The sequence below is a fragment of the Seriola aureovittata genome, chromosome 1, assembly GCF_021018895.1.
Source record: "Seriola aureovittata isolate HTS-2021-v1 ecotype China chromosome 1, ASM2101889v1, whole genome shotgun sequence".
Classification (NCBI taxonomy): domain Eukaryota; kingdom Metazoa; phylum Chordata; class Actinopteri; order Carangiformes; family Carangidae; genus Seriola; species Seriola aureovittata.
The window spans coordinates 22,649,934-22,669,646 of NC_079364.1; the positions used below are offsets into that span (position 1 = coordinate 22,649,934).

The window sequence follows — 19,713 nt, forward strand, 5'->3', positions numbered from 1 at the left end:
CATGGTGAAACAGTAATTCATCCTCAAAAGTACCCTGGGGTACAAAAGCTCTCAAGCCTTTTAAAGAATATTGAGTGCTGCGCAGAGATTAATTTAGCACATTGGATGTTAAATGGGAAGTTTGAAGGATAACTGGACATGGCATTGTTATTGTTAAAAGCTGAACACCGAAGAATACATCCTGTTTTTCAAGTTTGGATTTTTATGCAGTCTGCTTTCCTGAAAGCTCAGCTTATTTGGTGAAATCGCTGCATTGGTTTCAAATCAAAATGCCACTGAGATTCCTCTTTGACATCCACACTATCAACTCTGTGTGAAGTGAAAATGATCATTTGATTCAGATGGATCCTACAGGACAATAAGGCAGATTACCGTGGAAGAGAGCAGTAGACTGAACAGGGATTTACTTTGTAGTCTAATCTGCTCTGTTGCTGTATTAGGGTGTAATTGACTGTATTACTGCCCTGGCCCTGCTCTACCAACCCCCTCTAATCCTGCTAGCTGGCTAACAGGAAATACACAGTTAATAATGCTTGACTTGCTTGGGAATTAATATCTGTTTATTTATATATGTGTGCGTGTGTGTGCGTGTGTGCGCGTGTGTGTGCGTGTGTAAACATTACTCTACCTGTGTATTTCAGGCACAAACGCATCTGCCTTCGATCAGCTGGTCCTGACTCTGGCATGGGACCGTGTAGACATTGCCAAGAATCATGTGTTTGTGTACGGACAGCAGCTCCTGGTATGTATGTGTGTGTGTGTGTGTGTGTGTGCATGTGTGCGCGCGCGTCACTCACAGTTTTCAGGGATGTTTGGACTTGCCCAAAATCACCCCAGAGTCTCTGCTGACCACAATCTTCAGGCTGGAGAGCCAGGGGACTGGACTCAGGCAGGCTGCCATGAACTGCTTGTCTTGACTGTAACATGAACCCTATTACAATTGTCTTCATAAGCTGCCCTCAGGGTTCATGTTTATTTTTAAACTTAGGGGGCTCCTGGCTCTTGCGTGAATGAGATTATAGATAATGTTTATTTATATTTTTTGTATGTGTTTTTTTTAAACTTGGCCATATTTTTTATTTTCGCCCTCATCGTTTTTGTTTTATAAATAATGCTTTGCCAAGAAAATATACATCATAACAGCATGTTTATCTTTTGTTTATGTATAGGTGAGCTCTCTGGAGCAAGCGATGCTGGATGCACTTGTGATGGACAGAGTGGATTTTGTCAAGTTACTCATAGAAAACGGTGTGAGCATGCACCGTTTCCTGACAATCAGCCGGCTAGAGGAGCTCTACAACACGGTAACAGTGTGAAACATGAATGAAACTATACATATGCGTGTGTATATGTGTATATTTGCTTTTGCATGTTCTAAAGCTTTTTGTTTCTTCCTCCATTTTAGAAACAACCTCCCAACAACCCAACTCTTCTCCACCTGGTTAGAGATGTTAAACAGGTACATATACTTTTATATTTTGATGTTGACCAGTTTTTTCAGTCTCATTCACTGTTTTGTTTCTCTGCCCTCTTACAGAGTCATCTGCCCCCAAACTATAAAATCACTCTGATTGACGTGGGTCTGGTTATTGAGTACCTGATGGGCGGGACATACAGGTGCAACTACACCAGGAAACGCTTCCGAATCATTTACAACAATCTCCATGGCAACAATAGGGTGAGTTGTAGTGTCTTTGTAGCAATGCCAAAAAAGTCTTTTATGGTGCTAATTTTTTTAAACCTTTGTTGGGAGTTAAAACCCTAATGAGAAATTATAAATAAATAAGTACAGTAACATTTTATGCATAGTACTAATGACTTTAGGCCTTAAATTGTATTGTGAACTGTAATAAAAGCCGGGGGGAATACAGCAAATCTGAAGATGTGTCCATGTCCTGCACAGAGATCGGGGCGCCACACAGCAGGTCCTGGTTCCCATTTGAGAAAAAGTCATGAGTCTTTCAGCATGCAGGCTGACAAGAAGGAGAAGACGAGGCACAACCACTTCATCAAGACTGCACAGCCGTACAAACCCAAAGTAAACTCTCGCTGTTCACTAAAAAGAACATGGCTTCCTTTAGACTGGACTGTCCCTCATGTCTAAACAGATATAAAGAAAATTGTCTCTGCATCTCGAGCGCCACTGTTAATGGGAGAAAATAATGTCTGTCTCCCTCCCACCCCTCTCGCTGTTCCTTCCTTCTCCTCCTAGCTCGAGTCTTCCACCGAGCAGAATAAAAAGAGGAGCAAAGAAGAAATTGTGGACATTGACGACCCAGAGACACGGCGGTTTCCCTACCCTTTCAATGAGCTTCTGGTGTGGGCTGTGTTGATGAAGAGGCAGAAAATGTCGCTGTTCTTCTGGCAGCATGGCGAGGAGAACATGGCAAAGGCGCTGGTGGCCTGTAAACTCTGCAGGTCGATGGGCTACGAGGCCAAGAAGAGCGACGTGGTGGATGACACGTCAGAGGAGCTTAAGAAGTATTCAAAGTAAGTTTTTCATGTCAAATAGCTACAGAACTTCTCAAATTTCTTCCAGACAAGGAAATGTAGAAGTTTTGCTGATTGTGCTGATGTTTTTCAGTGAGTTTGGGACATTGGCAGTGGACCTGCTGGAGCAGTCGTTCAGGCAGGATGAGACCATGGCCATGAAGCTCCTGACCTATGAGCTGAAGAACTGGAGCAATTCCACCTGTCTGAAGCTGGCTGTCTCCTCCCACCTACGGCCCTTTGTGGCTCATACCTGCACCCAGATGCTGCTGTCAGACATGTGGATGGGACGGCTGAACATGCGCAAGAACTCCTGGTACAAGGTTCATGTTCCATTTAGATTTTATTTTTTGGTAACAAGGTAAAAAGCTGGGATAGTCTTAGTAATAATGGAGACAGTGCTTTGCTTCCAGGTTTCAGTGGCTCCTGAAGTAGTCGTCATCGTCGTCGTCGTTACTACCAAAGTACTAAATATACTGTAATTGGTGAAAACTCACCATAGAGACCATACACTGGATGTGTGATGTTGTCACCATAGTTGTCATTTCAGTTTTCATGGTAGATCTTGGGCTTCTACGGTAAAACACTTGGGATTCATTAGTGTATTCATGAAATTCAGAGGACTCACTTGACAAATATAGTGGCATCCACCCACATGAGTGTGTGTGTTTTTCTCTAGGTGATTCTGAGTATCTTGGTGCCCCCTGCCATCCTACTGTTGGAGTACAAATCCAAAGCTGAGATGGCTCACATCCCTCAGAGTCAGGACGACCACCAGATGACCATGGAGGACAGTGAACACAACTTTCAAAACATAGCGGAAGACATCCAAATGGTTAGATTTACTCAGTCCTGCTGTTCTACGATTTCTTATTTTATTTTATTTTATTCAACTTGTCTTTTTCTGAAACCTTAAAAATATGTCATCACCCCATCTTCAAAGCAGCCTGGCTGTCCACTAACACAATAAATCTTCACCTTTAAGACAAAAATCTTAAAGATGATGAAAAATCATCCATTTGTTATAAGATAAATTACTGTCAAATGGTTAATGAGCTGCGAACAGGCTGTTTATCTATTGTGAAATAAAGGAGTAGGAAGACATTCACATAAAAAGTTTGCAGATGAATACTTTGAACTTATGGCCTTAAATTTCTTTTTTAAGTGCTTCTTTTTCTTCCTCTATCATTTATTTGCTTACTTTCTTTCTCTCACATTCTCCTCTCTACTCTGCTTTCTCTCTGTCTCTTTCTCCTTTTTTTTTCTCCACATTGTGGTCTGCTGTTGACTAATTCTGGCCTTTTTAACCTCTCTGCAGGATGTGTTCAAGGAGGCCAGATCCCAGGACCATGTGGAGGCAAAAACTGACATGGAGACACACATTCGGTCCAGGAAGCTACCCTTAACCAGGAAAATTTATGCTTTCTACCACGCTCCCATTGTCAAGTTCTGGTCCAACACGGTATGGAGATTACAGAAGAGGACACGCATAAATACACTTGTCTTCATGTTTATCCATCCAACTCTACATTTTCTGGTGGTTTATGTGGGTAAAAGGACCTACAAAGGGAGGATGCTTATACCCAGGAGTAGTATCCTGACAACTGGCCTGGAGCTAAGCCGCAGAGAATACGGATTTCGTAGGAAGTTTGCTTAATAGCTTACTGTTGTCTCCACCAGCATTGTCCACAAAAAAAACTGCTTTACTGCAGACATGGCAACTGATCAGTGGTTTATCAAACCTTTTATCTTACTTTTACTTGGAAATAAGCCCTCAGATGTTCAGATACCACCCTGGTGTCATTGAATCAGACACCATCGAGACTGTGGTTGTCCATGAATACCACAAATGGGAGAGGGGACAAGGTACAGCCTTATCAGACACCCACACAAAATGGCTAGATACTATGAATAGAAACACACTCTCTCACTCTGAATGGCTCAAACAGGGGACAGATGTTCTCACAGAACCCCCCTACAAGGAAAGCTCAGGGAACACGATCTCGCAATATTTCCCAATCCACAACAAAGGTCTAGTAATGACACCCTGATTACTTGTGAGATATATTTGCTCTGGTTCGTGGCTAGAATGTGAATTTTCTCTACTGAATCTATTGCCCAGCAGTCAGCTTCAGTCTCCTTTCTAGTGCCTTGGAATAGGCACTATGTTTATTTATATATGCAAGCCTGAGGCTGGTTCTCAGGAGCCTGGGAGCGGTCATTGTGGGTTGCATTTACTGACCTGGACAGGGCTGTTTTTCAGGATTGAGAGGTGCTGATAACATCATTGAAACCGCTAGTCTGTGTACTATAGCCTGTGCCCGAGCTTATCTAAATCTGCTGTACCTGCTTCCATCCCGATTTCAACACGTCACTGCAAAACTGCACTAATGACTTACCCATCAGATGGAAGTGTTAATGGCTGATTTTCCAAAAGTTCACACCTAGCATGTCAAGGTTCAGCAATTTTTTTTTTTAAATGGTTGACCTAATCCAAGGTGTTCTAACCTGCCTATATGGATATTTTGAAGCTTTCCCACAGTCTTAGTGCGGTTGATTTTGTTCTTTAAAAAAAAAAAAAGGAGCTCTTTTGTGCAAACATCAGCAGGGACCGCATGTGCCATTGGTTGATGGTCATATGTTGCTTGCACTAGTTTCTATACAGGAAAAGATAAAAACACAAAAGTTTTTACTTGAACTAAGTTATTCTAAGGAGCCGTCAGATCTTATCTAACAATTTAATTACTCATTAGTTTATGCCACAAAATGGAAAAAAAGCTAATGAATAACAGTACTTTATAATCCACAAAAAGCACAACTGTCAAACTCAAGGTGCCAGCAGAGTAAAAGTCTGGGCATCATCAAAGTCATTAGGATACATCATCTGGGAACCATAATTATCTGTGAAAATACCAATCCATTTAGTAGATACTGAGATTTTTCACAGGAAACGTGAAAACTGACCTGCTGGTGGAACTAGAGGAAAAGTCATTAAGATTCATCCTCCTCACACCAGCGATATCTGTATCAAAACTCACAGCAATCCGTCTCATACTTGTCAAGATATTTCAGTTAAAGTGTAATATCAACCTGCTGGTGGCACATGATTAGTGTCAGATCACCAAAGTCAGTAGGATTCATCCTCATCCAGGAATATCTCAAAATTTGATGGCACTCCATGCGACAGTAATAGACTAATAGAGTAAGGGTAATATTTTTTTATGTTGGCTAGCACGGCACCTGTGTTTTAAAGCTGCGTTACTTGCGTTTGGGCCAGTAGGGGGCAGAAGATTTACTATATGTTATAGCAGAAGTTATTTTGAGTAGCTGAGGCTAACCTGTACCATTCAGCAAAGGTGCCGTAAAATCAAGCAACAAGCAAAAGGGGCTGAAGAGCCTGTAGAGGTGCAGAGGTGGTGATAATTCCCTGTAGGTTCATCTCTATGAAGAAACAATTTCACATTACACATAGACAATTAATTCAATGTTTTAAAAAATAAGGATAAATGTAGCTTTAAATCATTAGTTGGTTAAAAATTCCCATCTTCATTTCTTATATAATCCTCTGAAGCCCCCCTACTCCTCCCTTTGTTGGGAACTGTGAATTTCACTTGAGACAAAGGAGGATGACATTTTTCTCTCACACAGTCCTTATCCACACAGTTAACCACCAGTTGAGCTCTGAGGGCTCAGAGGCCGCAGTAAAACAGACTGTTTGCTCCCGACTGAAAAATGCTATGATGAGGTTCAGCCCCCTTCAGAAGGCCTCAACTGACCTTGTCTATAAATAATTCAGAGAGAGGAAGCCCCTCTCCTGAACTGTCTGAATTTAGAGGCTCTTTGTCAACATATATATCCAACATATCTTGTATAAACTACATTGCCCACATTTATGACATTAGTAAACTTACTTAGAAAAATGAAAGCATTCCCAATCTTGGGAGAATGAATCCTTTACTAAGTGTTTTCTATAAAGTGTCTGGAGTGTTTTTTTTTTAATGAGAACTCCTGTGTGTCTCCCACTCTCAGCTCTTCTACCTGGGCTTCTTGATGGTCTACTCGTATGTGGTCCTGGTGAAAATGCCCCTGTTGCCTTCTCCTCAGGAGTGGGTGGTCATCCTCTACATCTTCACCTCTGCCATTGAAAAGATTCGAGAGGTATGTGGAACCAAAGTGTTAGAATTTTTAAGTAGCATAAATGCTTGGCTCTTTGATTTAAAAATAGTGAAGATAGTACATTAATTCATGATTCAGCAAGACACCGGCAGTAGCTTTTGATACCAGTTCCTCTCTGTAGCCCTGTCTTACAAATGAACTCCCCCAGAGACTGTGAACTGATTAAGTTCCTCATCATTATTTCACCACCTCCTCCTTTTTTCCCAGATGTTCATGTCTGAAGCAGGCAAAATAAGCCAGAAGATAAAGGTGTGGTTCAGCGACTATTTTAACGTGTCGGACTTTCTGGCTATTGTGATCTTCTTTATCGGCTTTGGTCTGAGGTTGGGCGGAGGCGATGCCTTCGTTCCTGGCAGGACGGTTTATTGTCTGAATATCATCTTCTGGTATGTGCGACTCCTCGATATCCTGGCTGTGAACCAGCAAGCTGGGCCATATGTCATGATGATTGCTAAAATGGTGAGTTCTTTGTCATTAAACATACTTAACACTTTGTAGCAGAACTTTTCTCAATGATACTGAAGGCCAGATTTACATGCAGAGTACTTGTAGTGTGTCTGTTTTACTAATAACACAGTAGGAATGCTTTCTAGGAATATTTAGCAAGAGACACGCAGTGCGCATTTAAAACTGTGCCTCCAGGCTAGCGAACCTTTCAGATATGATAATAACAATAATAATATTAATAATAATTATTATTATTATTACAACTATTATTATTGTTGTGTGCCTGAATCGAGATGCAGCAGGCATTGTAAATCTGGCCCCAGGTTTGATGTTTTAGTTTTGAACGTGCCTGAACAGCAAATACTTTTCTGTAATTATACTCAGAGCTACTGTGTATGTACTGTGTATGTGAGTGTGTATATGTGTGTATATGCGATTATTTTATGGTACCTAAGGTCGTGACACACAAATTTGGATGCTTGCCTCCATTTGTTTTGTAGCTTGTAGTCTAAACATACTGTGAGAGTTGCTATGTTTTTGTGCATTCATCAATCTGTCTTATTAATATTCATGTTTTTATTTAATCATTTTGAACTTTCACATTCAAACAGCATTAATCATCCACATGCTCTATCCAGGTATTGTGATATGCCATATTATCCTGAGCACTGGGAAATATAGCTGGCTCTGTCTGAAGGTCAAAATAATCTGCCTAACTGCACCTCTAAATTTTACTTTCCTTTTTTAATAATTTTATTAATATCTCTATTAACATGTTATATCATGTTTGTTTAAGCCACACTAGAGCAGAAATGTAAAAAGAGCAAGTAGTAGTTTTACAGGTGGTTATGTGTGGGGATATTTCTGGGCCAATGACTTCTTGAAGTCTATTTGCTGATCTTAGAGGTGCTGCTAGGTGGATTCTTTTTTTACCTTTGGACAGAACCAGGCTAACTGTTTCCTCTGTTTTCAGTCTTTATGCTAAGCTAAGCTAACAGGTTAAAGTTGTCAACAAGAAAACAAGTACATGTATTTTCCAAAATATCAAACTCCTCCTTTAAGTGACACTAGATTTAATTAGAATATAATTGAGTTTCCAATATAGCTGTTAAGTAATTGTCAACCCTTCACCATTTCTGTGTCTGCCCTGGGGATTTCAATAAAGGGATGATAAAGGTTTTTTTATACCCAACACCTGGAATCAGCCATTGCTTTGAAACAGTCAACACCAGATCAAATCAAGGAACAGAGGAACATTGACTTGTTTCTATTTTTCCTTATTTAACAAGCTGTTATGTAAAAGGAATGGTCTTGTTTTTTTTTTTTTTCAAAGCAAAAGTAGTAAAATAGTGCTGACTTGGGATCCCCAGAGTAGACGTGTGCACTAAAAAACATTCTTGTTGGTACTTCATAACTCAAATGTTGTTTCAAGTAGTGATAATGTCAACTGTCATATGGTTAATTCAGTCTTTGTGACATCCCTTGCAGGTGGCCAACATGTTTTATATTGTGGTAATTATGGCTATAGTCCTGCTGAGCTATGGTGTACCCAGGAAGGCCATTCTCTACCCAGAGGAGGAGCCCAGCTGGACGCTGGCCAAAGATGTGGTCTTCCAACCATACTGGATGATGTATGGGGAAGTGTATGCCTATGAAATCGATGGTAAGGACGATGAGGATGGTAGGGGAGATTATGAAGGTAAGAATAGTTCTATTCAAAGCTTCTCACCACGGCCTGATAGCTGATTGTCACCCAAAATCACCACTGGAAATCAAAGCCACGACGGTCTAATCGCTGTATCCCCTCACAGCCTCTTTCACGCAACATGGTTCACTGGCAGAAGCAGCCAACACGGGTCTCTTTGGAGAGAGCAGGGCAGTTTGCTTCACCACAGCATCGACTGCCTCGACTCGGCAATGAAGGGTCAGAGTGAAAGGCAACAGTCATCGCTTGAGTCGAGCGCATTTGAAGCTCAGGTGGAACAAAGCACCTGACTGTGCTCCGTAACCTGAGTGGGCATCCTGACATGTCACACACAATTGAAATTTCTCACGTGGTGTATCACTTATGACCTTGTGCTAGAAGTAGTGAATAGTGTTAGTTAGGCAGTGCAAGCTTGTGAAAAGAAAATTATAGAATGCTCAAGGCTCTAGAGGCTTCAGTTTTTTAACAAACATCCTAGCTACAATGCGTTTTGTCCTGTCTTCTCTTCATCACAGTGTGTGCCAATAACAGTGAGGTAAAGAACCTGTGTACGGCGGGAGTGTGGCTGACTCCTCTCCTACAAGCAGTCTACCTCTTTGTACAGTATATACTAATGGTCAACCTCCTCATCGCCTTCTTCAAGTAAGTGCACATCATTTCAGTGTCAGTTCCAGCTGTCTTTACAGAGAAATGTGGCTGCTCATTAGTCTCACCATGGTGCAGCTTAAGGTTATGAGTAACATTAAATAAAATATTGCCGGCATTCTCCTCAACATAATCCTGAGCGCTATTTCTGTACTGTTGTTGTTCCAGCAATGTGTATATACAAGTGAAGTCCATTTCTAATCTGGTGTGGAAGTACCAGCGCTACCACTTCATTATGGCCTACCATGAGAAGCCTGTCCTCCCACCTCCCTTCATCCTCCTGTGCCATATCTACTCCCTCTTCTGTATGTGTAGAAAGAGGAAGAAGGAGAACACTTACGGACCAAGTATGTCCACACTACTGTCACTGCCACATGTAAATTGCTTGCCACTGAGGATTCATCATGCTGATGTTTTTTTTTCATATATATATATACTGTAATTTCACCTCCTAATAAATCTGCTTTCTTTTAGAGCTGTTTCTCACAGAGGAAGATCAAAAGAAGCTTCATGATTTTGAGGAACAGTGTGTGGAAACATACTTTCATGAAAAGGATGATCAATTTCACTCGGGGAGTGAGGAGCGCATACGTCTTACCTCAGAAAGGTGGGGCTGTTATTGACCTTCATAGAGGCATCGTGTAAAGCTTTTAAAATGTTGAAAAAGAAGTATGTGTGAATATACATTCAGAACAGTCATTTAACATAAATATTTGTAGATAAGAAGATCTGAGCTGTGAACTGTGTGCTGACTGAAGCTACTATTTGTCATTCCCAGAGTTGAGACCATGTGTTTGCAGCTGAGGGAGGTTGGGAACAAAGTCAACTTCATAAAACGCTCTTTACACACACTGGACTCCCAAATTGGTCACTTGCAGGACCTCTCAGCCCTGACTGTAGACACTCTGAAGACCCTCACTGCTCAGAGGGCGTCGGAGGCCAGCAAGGTCCACAATCAGATCACGCGGGAGCTCAGCCTATCAAAGAACGTGGTCCCAAGCATCGCCCCTGTGCCAACAGACACTGGCCCCCACTCCAAATCGTCAGTGATAGGCAAACGCAGTGTGGGACCCTACTTCGGCTCCTCTTTCCCCCAGGCAGGAGTCGACATAGCAGATTCTCTTTTTGGAATTGGTGTAGGGGGAGGGGCTGGGACGGAAAGTTTCCAGAGAGTTGGGCCCAACCCTGGTGCAGGACTGGGGCTGGACCCCAACCTGAACCCAGCATTTAGTCCAGAGAGGAGGGAGTTGTTTGGGCTCGGGCACATTGCTGCAGAGGCTGGCTCCTCAGGCAGTGCCAGCTCCAGTGCCTTTGTCCAAAGTGCTGTGGCCATTTCTCCTCCGGAGCTGCGTCTCCGAGGCCACTCTCTCACCCAGAGTAAGCTGACCCGTCCACAAGACCCGGGCCTTTCCGACTCCCCATCCAGCCTGCCCAACGTACCCTCCTCCGGGGCTCAGTTCCACATCAGCAGCACCCCTTCCCAGCCCAGTGGCTCCAGCCACCCAGAGCTCGCTCTAGCTGGGCTCTACCAGCAGCCCCACCAGCCAGACAGCACCACTGTAGAATTTGGTGCGTTTGTGGGTAAGTATGAGAATGAGGGTGAATCTGGTGTTGATGAGAAGATAAAAGAGGAGGATGAAAACTGTGTGTGTGTGTATCCTACTGTTATCATTGTCTCGACTTCGAGCTCTGCTCAGCCTGCCTGCTTGCCTGCTTGCGCTGTGCAGCCTGCGAACTCAGAGGGCGTAGGAATAGGAGGTGGGGGGAGGACGCTGAGTTGGGGGTACGTGAACGAGGCATACTGTGATGATGAAGGCGGGTCGGGCACTCTGAGTAGACAGAGTGCAGACACTGAAGCCCCACTGGCTCCTGGAGCTGAATCACCACTGGGTCACAGCCACGGAAATAGCGTCCGGCCAAGTTGGGCTCATGCCCCTGCAGTGGCTCACAGGAGACCCCGCAGACGAAGGAGCAGGGAACAGGTCAGAAGTGGGTCAGAAGTCCCCCTTGACAAGAGGAACATGCCAAGAGAGCCAAACACAGCGAGAGGTTTGATTTTCAGTCTGAAATTGAGGGCTGCGTCTGCCGGGTGCTCGGGCCTGTCCATCTCCCAGATCAGGATCCCATTAGGTCTTTAGCTGGGGCTTTTTTCTTTACTCTCTCTGTTCTGTCTGGACCCTTTTGTCCAAATTGCTTATTCTCTGTTCCTGGGTGGTTCTGAGGTTTCACGTATGATGTGACTGAAGCATGAGTGATTGATGGTCTAGTTTTTCAGCCCAGTGATTGGTTAAGGATGTGTTTGGCAGGTGGAGGTGTGGGAAGGAATTTTTCATAAGAATCAGATGTTTGAACTGTGATTATTTCACCATCGTGGTGTTGGTCATGTCACCTGATCAGGAAGTGCGTTTGCTTGTCCTGTTCTGAGCGATTCAAACAATTGTTATAGAATAGTTCAAACATTCTGTACAATTGTTTTGATGAGATTTTGTCAGTAAGTCATGAAGCTAGCAGGAGTTAATTGGGAAAATAAAAGTATATTATTTATTTTGGTAATGTGACAGATTGACGGGGCAGATAAATTGCCCTCATGTGGGATGACAATATTTTCTTGGTTTCAGGACATAAAGATAGTTTGGACCTCCAGCACTCCACACCCAAAGAGACCTCCACCTCCAGCAAGCAGCAAAGCCCAGCCACACAGACCAGATCACAGGTGAGTCTATGTATCATTGTGCTTTTGTTTAGTTCATACACAGTGTATAGTTTGTTTTTTTTGTGTGCATGTGGTCAAAGTGTGTTGCTGCCATATTTGCCTTTATGTGAACACTTTGTGGCTCACTGATGATGACACTTGTTTTAAAGGTCCTACAATCAGTTTTATTCGATATTACACTTCTTTCTTTGTTGAGGTGTGATGTTATACCCCGTCGAGTGGTTGTTATTGTGTGTTTCTAAACACTCAGAAGGGTTTCCCTTTCCCAACATTATGATGTGCTGCTCTGATTGATCACTCAATGTCATCTCAAAATGAATAAAGCTTTAAGTCTACTCAGTGATTAAATTATATTAGAATTGGCATTGTGGCACTAAAACGCTACATTTACAGTCTTTTTCTTAAACTTTATGAAATTTAACATTAATCTGTGTTTCAGAATAATGTTTACCCTCTCACACCTCTCTGTGTCTCTGTCTGTTTCATGGCCACAGGCTCTGCCTGAAGGTCACGGTCATATCAGAGCTGTCAACTCCTACGCTGGCTTCACAGAGTTTGACAGAAACCCAGCTTTTCTCCATCCTGACTCCAGTAAGCTCACAAAGATCCAATTTCTTAAGCAAAGCCTCCTTTTAAAGAAGTCTTTGTTTATTTCAGTACACTGCAGCCCTTAAATGACCACAGTTATCAGTTGACACTTGATGGTTGTTGATATTTTGTAGGTCTAACAAAGAAGGACAGAAGCAGAGTGTCAGCTGAAGACATCCTCATCCACGAGGACCCCATGGCTGCAGTACCGGTAAGAAGTGTGTCTTTTGTGTGCATTCTCATGAGTACAAAGCCAAAAAAACAACTGTATAGTTCAACTCTTGTCAACTTAATTAATTCCGGCGTCTGTCGTCATTTAACAGCTTTTCTTTTCTCCAGCAGGAAAGAGTTCAGGTCAAATCAGCCCAAGCCAGCAGCCTGTAAGTGTTCTCCGACTGGCCGGCAAAAAGTGTAGAGACACACACACACACAAACATACATACATACATACTGTATATACAGACCACAAAACCACTTCCTCTGTACTTTACAAGGGAAACCTTTTAGAAACAAATAAAAGTCTGACCTCTTTATGTCTGATTTAAGCTGAGGTCTGGTCCTTGTCCCTTGTGTTTAAGCCAGCACACAGGTGCTTGTGTAATGTGTTTACATCACTATGTGTTCCTGTGACGTAGATTGATACTGTATGCCTGTAATCTTTAGTGTTTGTTAAACTAATGTCTTATCTCTGCCTATCTTTCTCTGTTTCAGGCGAGCCCCTGGCGAAGATACGCTAAATGGTAAGATGCGTAGTTTCACTGTTGTTTCTCCATCTGCATAACTTAGTTGGGTCAGATGCATTCTGTCCAGATCAGCTGGTCTAGCAACATTTGTATGGATGCTGTTTCCAAAGTGACATGTGACATTTTCCCTTTCTTTGCATTCCTTTGTGTGTGATGTAATCAGTGCTGTAACGGGCATCACCAAAATCATGAAGAAAATAATTTATTTCTCCTATAAATAACCTTTTACCAGTATTTTTGTTTAACTGTAGAATTGTATCACTTTAAAACTGTAAACTGGCTTTGGTCATATTGTATTATGGAGGAGGATCTCAGAAATTCGGAAAGGAGATGGGTCACAGCACACAATGTTATAGAATTTATAGGAGGGCTGTCCGGGACAAGGAAAGGTTGATAGAAGCTGATTAAATATCTGGGGTTGTCAGGGAATATCAGATGTTCAAAAGTCTGTATTTGCAGACTTTGCATTAGATGATAGTTTTGCAGTCGAAGTAGAAAGGCCACTGTTTTGTAAACCATTTTGGAAAACTTGACTTATGGATGAAAGCTTTATTGTGCCTCTGTTCTTCTGTTCAGCTGCAGTTTCTCTCTACGCGCCACGACACACCCACCTGGGAGCCAGAAAGGACTGTAAGTAAGCCACACTGACCAACCAAGCAAAACAACCAAATATCAGCCATGTGCCATGAATACCTTCACTCAGTTACAGTTGAAACAGTCCATTAATTCATTAGTTGATCATCAGAAAATGTATCTGCATCTATTATAATGATCCAATAATTTTCGTTATCTATTTCAATCATTTTTCAATCAAAAATACTAAATATTTTCTTGTTCCTGCTTTTCCAATATGAGGATTCAGTGCTTTTCTACTTCTTTGTATCATCGTCATTGTAATCTGAATACATTTTGCGTGTGTACTGTTGTGTGGATAAAAAAAGGCAATTTGAGGAGGTCATCTTAAGCTGTATTAAAAAAATATATATATATATATATACACACCATATATGTAACATTAAACTGATGATACTAAGAGATAGACCTGATTTAACAATGGTGTATTATACTTGGCTTTTAGATACTTAGTGGTTTTATCATTTATATCAATGAATTTAATATACATCTTAAATGATTGAAATATCAGTTTTATATGCTGTTTATATCTGTAGCCTTGTGACTTGGAATTATAGAGGTAATAACTAAAGCTCTACCCAGACTACAAGTGAAAATAAAAATCATTTTATGCTTTTTTTACCTAATAGAAATGAACAGAAATGACTTGGAAGTATGACTTGGATGACTAGGAAGTAAAAGTTTTACAAGCGTGAACAAGAGGCCTGTTTCTGTCTCTGTTGTTGTTATGAAATAGTACAGGGACATCTACAGATCAGAATGATATTTTTGTTGAATTAATGTGTCCAAATGATTGTCCAGTGATTGCCACTGACATGTTCACTAAATGACATATATTATGACATATATCTATGCAAAGTTTTGTGGAAAGATGGAGCGTCCAGGTATGTTGCATTCAAATGGTTACATCAAATGCAACGTAACTACAACATCCATGGTTAAAATCTGGCCTGGGATCCTCGTTGGATGTCTTATCCTCCTCTCTCTCTCCCCCTTCATTCCCTGCCCGCCTCTTCACGTTCAGCCATTCAGTAATGTCCAAAAATGCCTAAAAAATAAGCTTTGAAAAAGATTAACTGTCATCTTGTCTTCTCTGTAGCTATCGGCTCACCTTTCAAGCCCATGGAAAGCTACCAGTACTCAGGTGAGACATAGATTTCCTCACATCATTCCACAGTGAAGGCTGCATTATGATGTTTTCATGTATTGATTTAAATACAAAAATGTGCGATTATTGAATTTTTTGTCATATATTGAAATATTGCATGTGATGTTGAGCATTTTAACCTACAGATAAAATTCTCCATTCCTAATAGACAAAAAGCAAAGAGTAATCCTACAATATACTTTTACACTTGTTCACTCCTCTTCTGCAGTTGTATTTATTTCTGCATGTGTGTGCTCATTTGCACTTTCCCTTCTGTAGCTGTTGAGCGCAACAACTTGATGAGGCTGTCCCAGAGCATCCCTTTCACTCCTGTGCCCCCTAGAGGTAAGTCTGGGTCACGGTGCATGCCCACACATGTCAGATCACATGAAAACACCACAGACACCTCTTAGAGGCAACAGCAGGAAGTTGGCGATGAGGAAGTATGGAGCCAGATAAGAGATGTGGTTTCAACATTGTTTTTGTCCCTTCACTCCTGCAGCTGTTTTGCATCATGTCCAAGCCATTGATGAAGAAAGTGCGGGTGCTGTTGGCGTTTTTGTTTTTGTTTTGTTTAATATTTTTTAACAACCCAAAATAGGAACATCTTTTTGCTAAAGAGGAACTACATCAGTGGTAGTCAAATGGGGTCATGCGGTACATGCAGTTTCTAGCCATTTTATCACAGTGGTGTTAGGAGGTGATTACTGTATATTTGCAACCAGTGCGTCATATGGTATAATAACGCCTCAGTCCTTTTTTTTTTGGAGTGATCCTTCTCTTCATCAGTCGATATGGCTGAGTGTCATGGCTCTCGCTACAGAGGGTTTATGTTGCTCTGTGTCTGCTCGATGTGCAAGGAAATGAGAAGGAGGAACAGAAGCTCTTGATAAGCAGACAGTATGTGTCCGTGTTGTGTTGCTGGAGTCTTTCTGACTCCCAGTGGACAAAATTTGTAATGCAGCATCATTTTATTTATTTAGTTGTCTCTGTTTAGACCGTGTAAAGGGGAGACAGAGACAGAAAAACATGAGCAAAAACACTGCATTTCATATACAGCAAACTATGTTACGTTTAATTCATAACTCTCACCCTCCCACTGTGTGTTCCTTCAGGGGAACCGGTGACTGTGTACCGTCTGGAGGAGAGCTCTCCCAACACTATCAACAACAGCATGTCTTCCTGGGCCCAGCGAGGCCTCTGTGCCAAAATAGAGTTCCTCAGCAAGGAGGAGATGGGCGGAGGACTCAGGCGGGCCCTCAAGGTGCTCTGCACTTGGTCAGAGTACGATATCCTAAAACCAGGACACCTGTATATAGTCAAATCCTTCCTGCCCGAGGTAGTCCAGACCTGGCAGAGCATCTACAAGGAGGACACTGTGCTGCACCTTTGTCTCAGGGTAGGGAACACAAATACACCGTCGTATCTCTTGCACTGTAACACTGGGCTGATTACCGCCATAGAAACTGCCTGAGGTTAAAAATGTATGAGTTTATCTTAGCGGTGCTGAGTAGATTTGGGTTTTACTTTTTCTGATCTCAAACAATCTAAAATATAAACTCCACATAGTGTGAAGATCTTTGCGCCTTTTTCTTTGAGTTAAAGAAATGTAAAATATCTTTTTAAAAGAGAAACTGTTTAAACAGATGAGATGATACAAAACATCATGATACAAGTTCGGTGTCAGGCACATTACTTCAGCAAACACATATACAATGAAATTTATTTAATCAGTCTTTAAAAAACTTTTATTTACTTTTAGTATAATTGCAGTTTCTTGATAACAGCCCTCACACCCACAAGACTGTATGTAGCAGTGCATTATAAAAGTAGGAATTGCACTACTGTTAGGCCTCACATAGAATCTATTTTAACCTTTTGTTTCCCTGTGTCACTTAAGGAAATTCAACAACAACGAGCTGCTCAGAAGCTGACATTTGCCTTTAACCAAGTCAGGCAGAAGACGATTCCTTATTCACCGAGGTAAGCACACCGACAGCAGGGTTTGCAGTACAGTTTTGGGTTATTTTATTTTCATATCTGTCTTTCATAATCTACTTCCCTGTGTGCAAAGTTTGCTTATCATTGTGGTTTTGCAAGACCATATCAGTACTTGTGTAGAACCGTCACAGCAGGTGAATTCACACGTCAACTGGAATTTCTTTTTTTTTCTTTTTTTTTTTTTTTTTACGTGTCCATTCTTGCGGGTCAGTACCTGAAATCTGAGTTCTCTGTGCATTCAGGTTTCTGGAGGTGTATCTGCTCTACTGTCACTCTGCCGGACAGTGGTTTGCTATAGAAGAGTGCATCACCGGGGAGTTCAGGAAGTTCAACAACAACAACGGGGACGAGATCGTCCCCACTAACCTCCTGGAGGAAACCATGCTGGCCTTCAGCCACTGGACCTACGAGTACACCCGCGGAGAGCTGCTGGTGCTCGACCTGCAAGGTGAGAGCTCCAACACACACTCTGGACATGTGATGGGACTTGCATGCCAATACACTGAATACTTTAAAATGCCGTTCTGCTCATTTATAGGAGGAGGTTTTGTGTTTTTTTTTTTTTTTTTTTTTTTTTTTTGAAGATGAGATTTGAACAGTGGGCAAATGTGTGGATGAAATTCGTCTGTCCTCTGACAAAATATGTTTAAATCAATGGCCTTTCTCCACTGACTTTCTGAGTTGCATCGATGTATTTTCTATTTAAGTTCATTGATAATGATGCTTGTGTATTTGTTGTGCACCTCTGCAGGTGTTGGGGAGATTCTGACAGATCCTTCGGTCATAAAGAGCGGTGAAAAGGGGTAAGCTCACAATTTATTTAGTATCTTGTGACTCTCGTTGAGAACAATTTCAACTTTACCAGCCACATTTTCTCTTCACTTAATGACTTCTGTGTGACTCTGCAGGTCTTATGATATGATATTTGGACCAGCCAACCTGGGGGATGATGCCATTAGGAACTTCCGTGCAAAACACCACTGCAACTCCTGCTGTCGGAAACTCAAACTTCCTGGTGAGAGATGTTTTACAGCTGCTGTTTAGTAAAACTATTCCTGCGCTAAATTACTGCTCAGCTGTGCTCAGATTGTCTGTTCACAAAAACTAAAAGTCGTTTTCGTTTGTAGCTTAGTTTGTGTCTTTTAAATAATAAAATTCTAACATAACTTTGACTTTTTTCCTTTTTCTTGTTTGTCAGATCTGAAGAGGAACGACTACACACCAGATAAGGTGACGTTCCCACAAGAAGACCCTCCCAACCCAGGGGGTGGCGTCAAGGAGTCCCGCCAATCAATGAGACTGATGCTGTGATCGGTTTAAAGTGAAACAGAGAGAGAGAGAGAGTGAATGATCACGAGGCGGCACTATTCTGATTTGATTTTAGTCGAAGCCAAGGAGCAGAAAGGTGCACCTAATCAACTGGAAGAATCACACCTGCGTTTCCGTGGAAACCAGTGCATGCAGACTGTCATGTTTTTGTTGTTCCCACCAAAATGCTGTTCCGCACAGAATTCAAGCATCTTAGCTAACCCTTTTGTTCTGTAGCACATTCATGGGGGGATTTTTAAACACATTTTGTACACATTTATGAATATATATACAGTTTATATATATATATATATATGAACTGGATATATTGACAGGTACAATATCTTTGCAGAGGATTTATTATTTATTTTGAAGTTTGAGAAGTTGCCTTGTTTTAACAAAAAAAAGAAAAAAAAACCAGAACAAATCTAAGTGCATTGTACACCTGTTACAGCGGCTTCGGAGAGGACAGCCTGCTGAGATTCAGTCACTGCAGCACTGCAGTTTGCCACCAGATCATTTTTATAAATGTATAAAGACTTGTATCACAACTTTTTGTCTCTTCGTTAATGAAAATATACATGAATTTGAAAATCTTGTAAAATATGGGCAGATTGCAATGCAACTTTTACAGAGCAATGTATGTAATTTTATTGTATTGAAAGTGTGTCCACCAAAATATTGCTAATAGTTTTTATTGTTACACAGGTACTATTGCTATATCTTTGTCATCAACTATTGTATGAGCAATCTAGTGTATCTTATAGATACTGTTATCTGGCATGAGCTGAACAGATTAAAATATTTTATTCAGGGGAACTGACAAACTTAAGGGTATTACTGTATACGTTTTGTACTGGATATCATTTTAAACAAATAAAATGTCAAAAAGCTATAGCAACATCACTCAAGTCTTAAAAGAATCACTGTGTTACGACGTGTGGCCTAAAATCAGACTTTCTTATGTGATAGGAAAGTGAAAATCTTTGGGTTTTAGAGTGTTGGTCAGATAAAACAATCAATTTGAATCCATCATCTTATTACAAGGAAAACATAATAGGCATTCTTCACTATTTTCTGGCATTTTATATTTTATCTTTATAGACAAAACAATTAT

General features: G+C 41.3%; 1 protein-coding gene across 5 annotated transcripts in view; it reads left to right on the forward strand.

The window, feature by feature from the left end:
- The window catches only part of trpm7 (transient receptor potential cation channel, subfamily M, member 7), a 38,714-nt gene extending 19,212 nt beyond the window's left edge, over positions 1-19,502 (forward strand). The window contains exons 11-40 of one of the 5 annotated variants that reach the window (XM_056381309.1): positions 642-742; positions 1,170-1,304; positions 1,406-1,459; positions 1,538-1,678; positions 1,904-2,038; positions 2,213-2,490; positions 2,585-2,813; positions 3,170-3,325; positions 3,809-3,952; positions 6,520-6,648; positions 6,874-7,125; positions 8,602-8,812; positions 9,334-9,460; positions 9,632-9,810; positions 9,938-10,070; positions 10,242-11,044; positions 12,082-12,176; positions 12,671-12,767; positions 12,899-12,975; positions 13,107-13,144; positions 13,476-13,504; positions 14,084-14,137; positions 15,240-15,284; positions 15,567-15,632; positions 16,403-16,686; positions 17,188-17,270; positions 17,531-17,736; positions 18,040-18,091; positions 18,197-18,303; positions 18,487-19,502. In XM_056381309.1, the coding sequence (XP_056237284.1) occupies positions 642-742; positions 1,170-1,304; positions 1,406-1,459; positions 1,538-1,678; positions 1,904-2,038; positions 2,213-2,490; positions 2,585-2,813; positions 3,170-3,325; positions 3,809-3,952; positions 6,520-6,648; positions 6,874-7,125; positions 8,602-8,812; positions 9,334-9,460; positions 9,632-9,810; positions 9,938-10,070; positions 10,242-11,044; positions 12,082-12,176; positions 12,671-12,767; positions 12,899-12,975; positions 13,107-13,144; positions 13,476-13,504; positions 14,084-14,137; positions 15,240-15,284; positions 15,567-15,632; positions 16,403-16,686; positions 17,188-17,270; positions 17,531-17,736; positions 18,040-18,091; positions 18,197-18,303; positions 18,487-18,599 (4,553 nt within the window). In that variant the 3' untranslated portion in view covers positions 18,600-19,502. Of the gene's footprint in view, positions 1-641; positions 743-1,169; positions 1,305-1,405; positions 1,460-1,537; positions 1,679-1,903; positions 2,039-2,212; positions 2,491-2,584; positions 2,814-3,169; positions 3,326-3,808; positions 3,953-6,519; positions 6,649-6,873; positions 7,126-8,601; positions 8,813-9,333; positions 9,461-9,631; positions 9,811-9,937; positions 10,071-10,241; positions 11,045-12,081; positions 12,177-12,670; positions 12,768-12,898; positions 12,976-13,103; positions 13,145-13,475; positions 13,505-14,083; positions 14,138-15,239; positions 15,285-15,566; positions 15,633-16,402; positions 16,687-17,187; positions 17,271-17,530; positions 17,737-18,039; positions 18,092-18,196; positions 18,304-18,486 lie in introns of those variants that run through there. The other 4 variants (XM_056381229.1, XM_056381455.1, XM_056381383.1 and 1 more) reach the window with 4 other exon arrangements.
- The last annotated feature ends 211 nt before the right edge of the window (positions 19,503-19,713 follow it).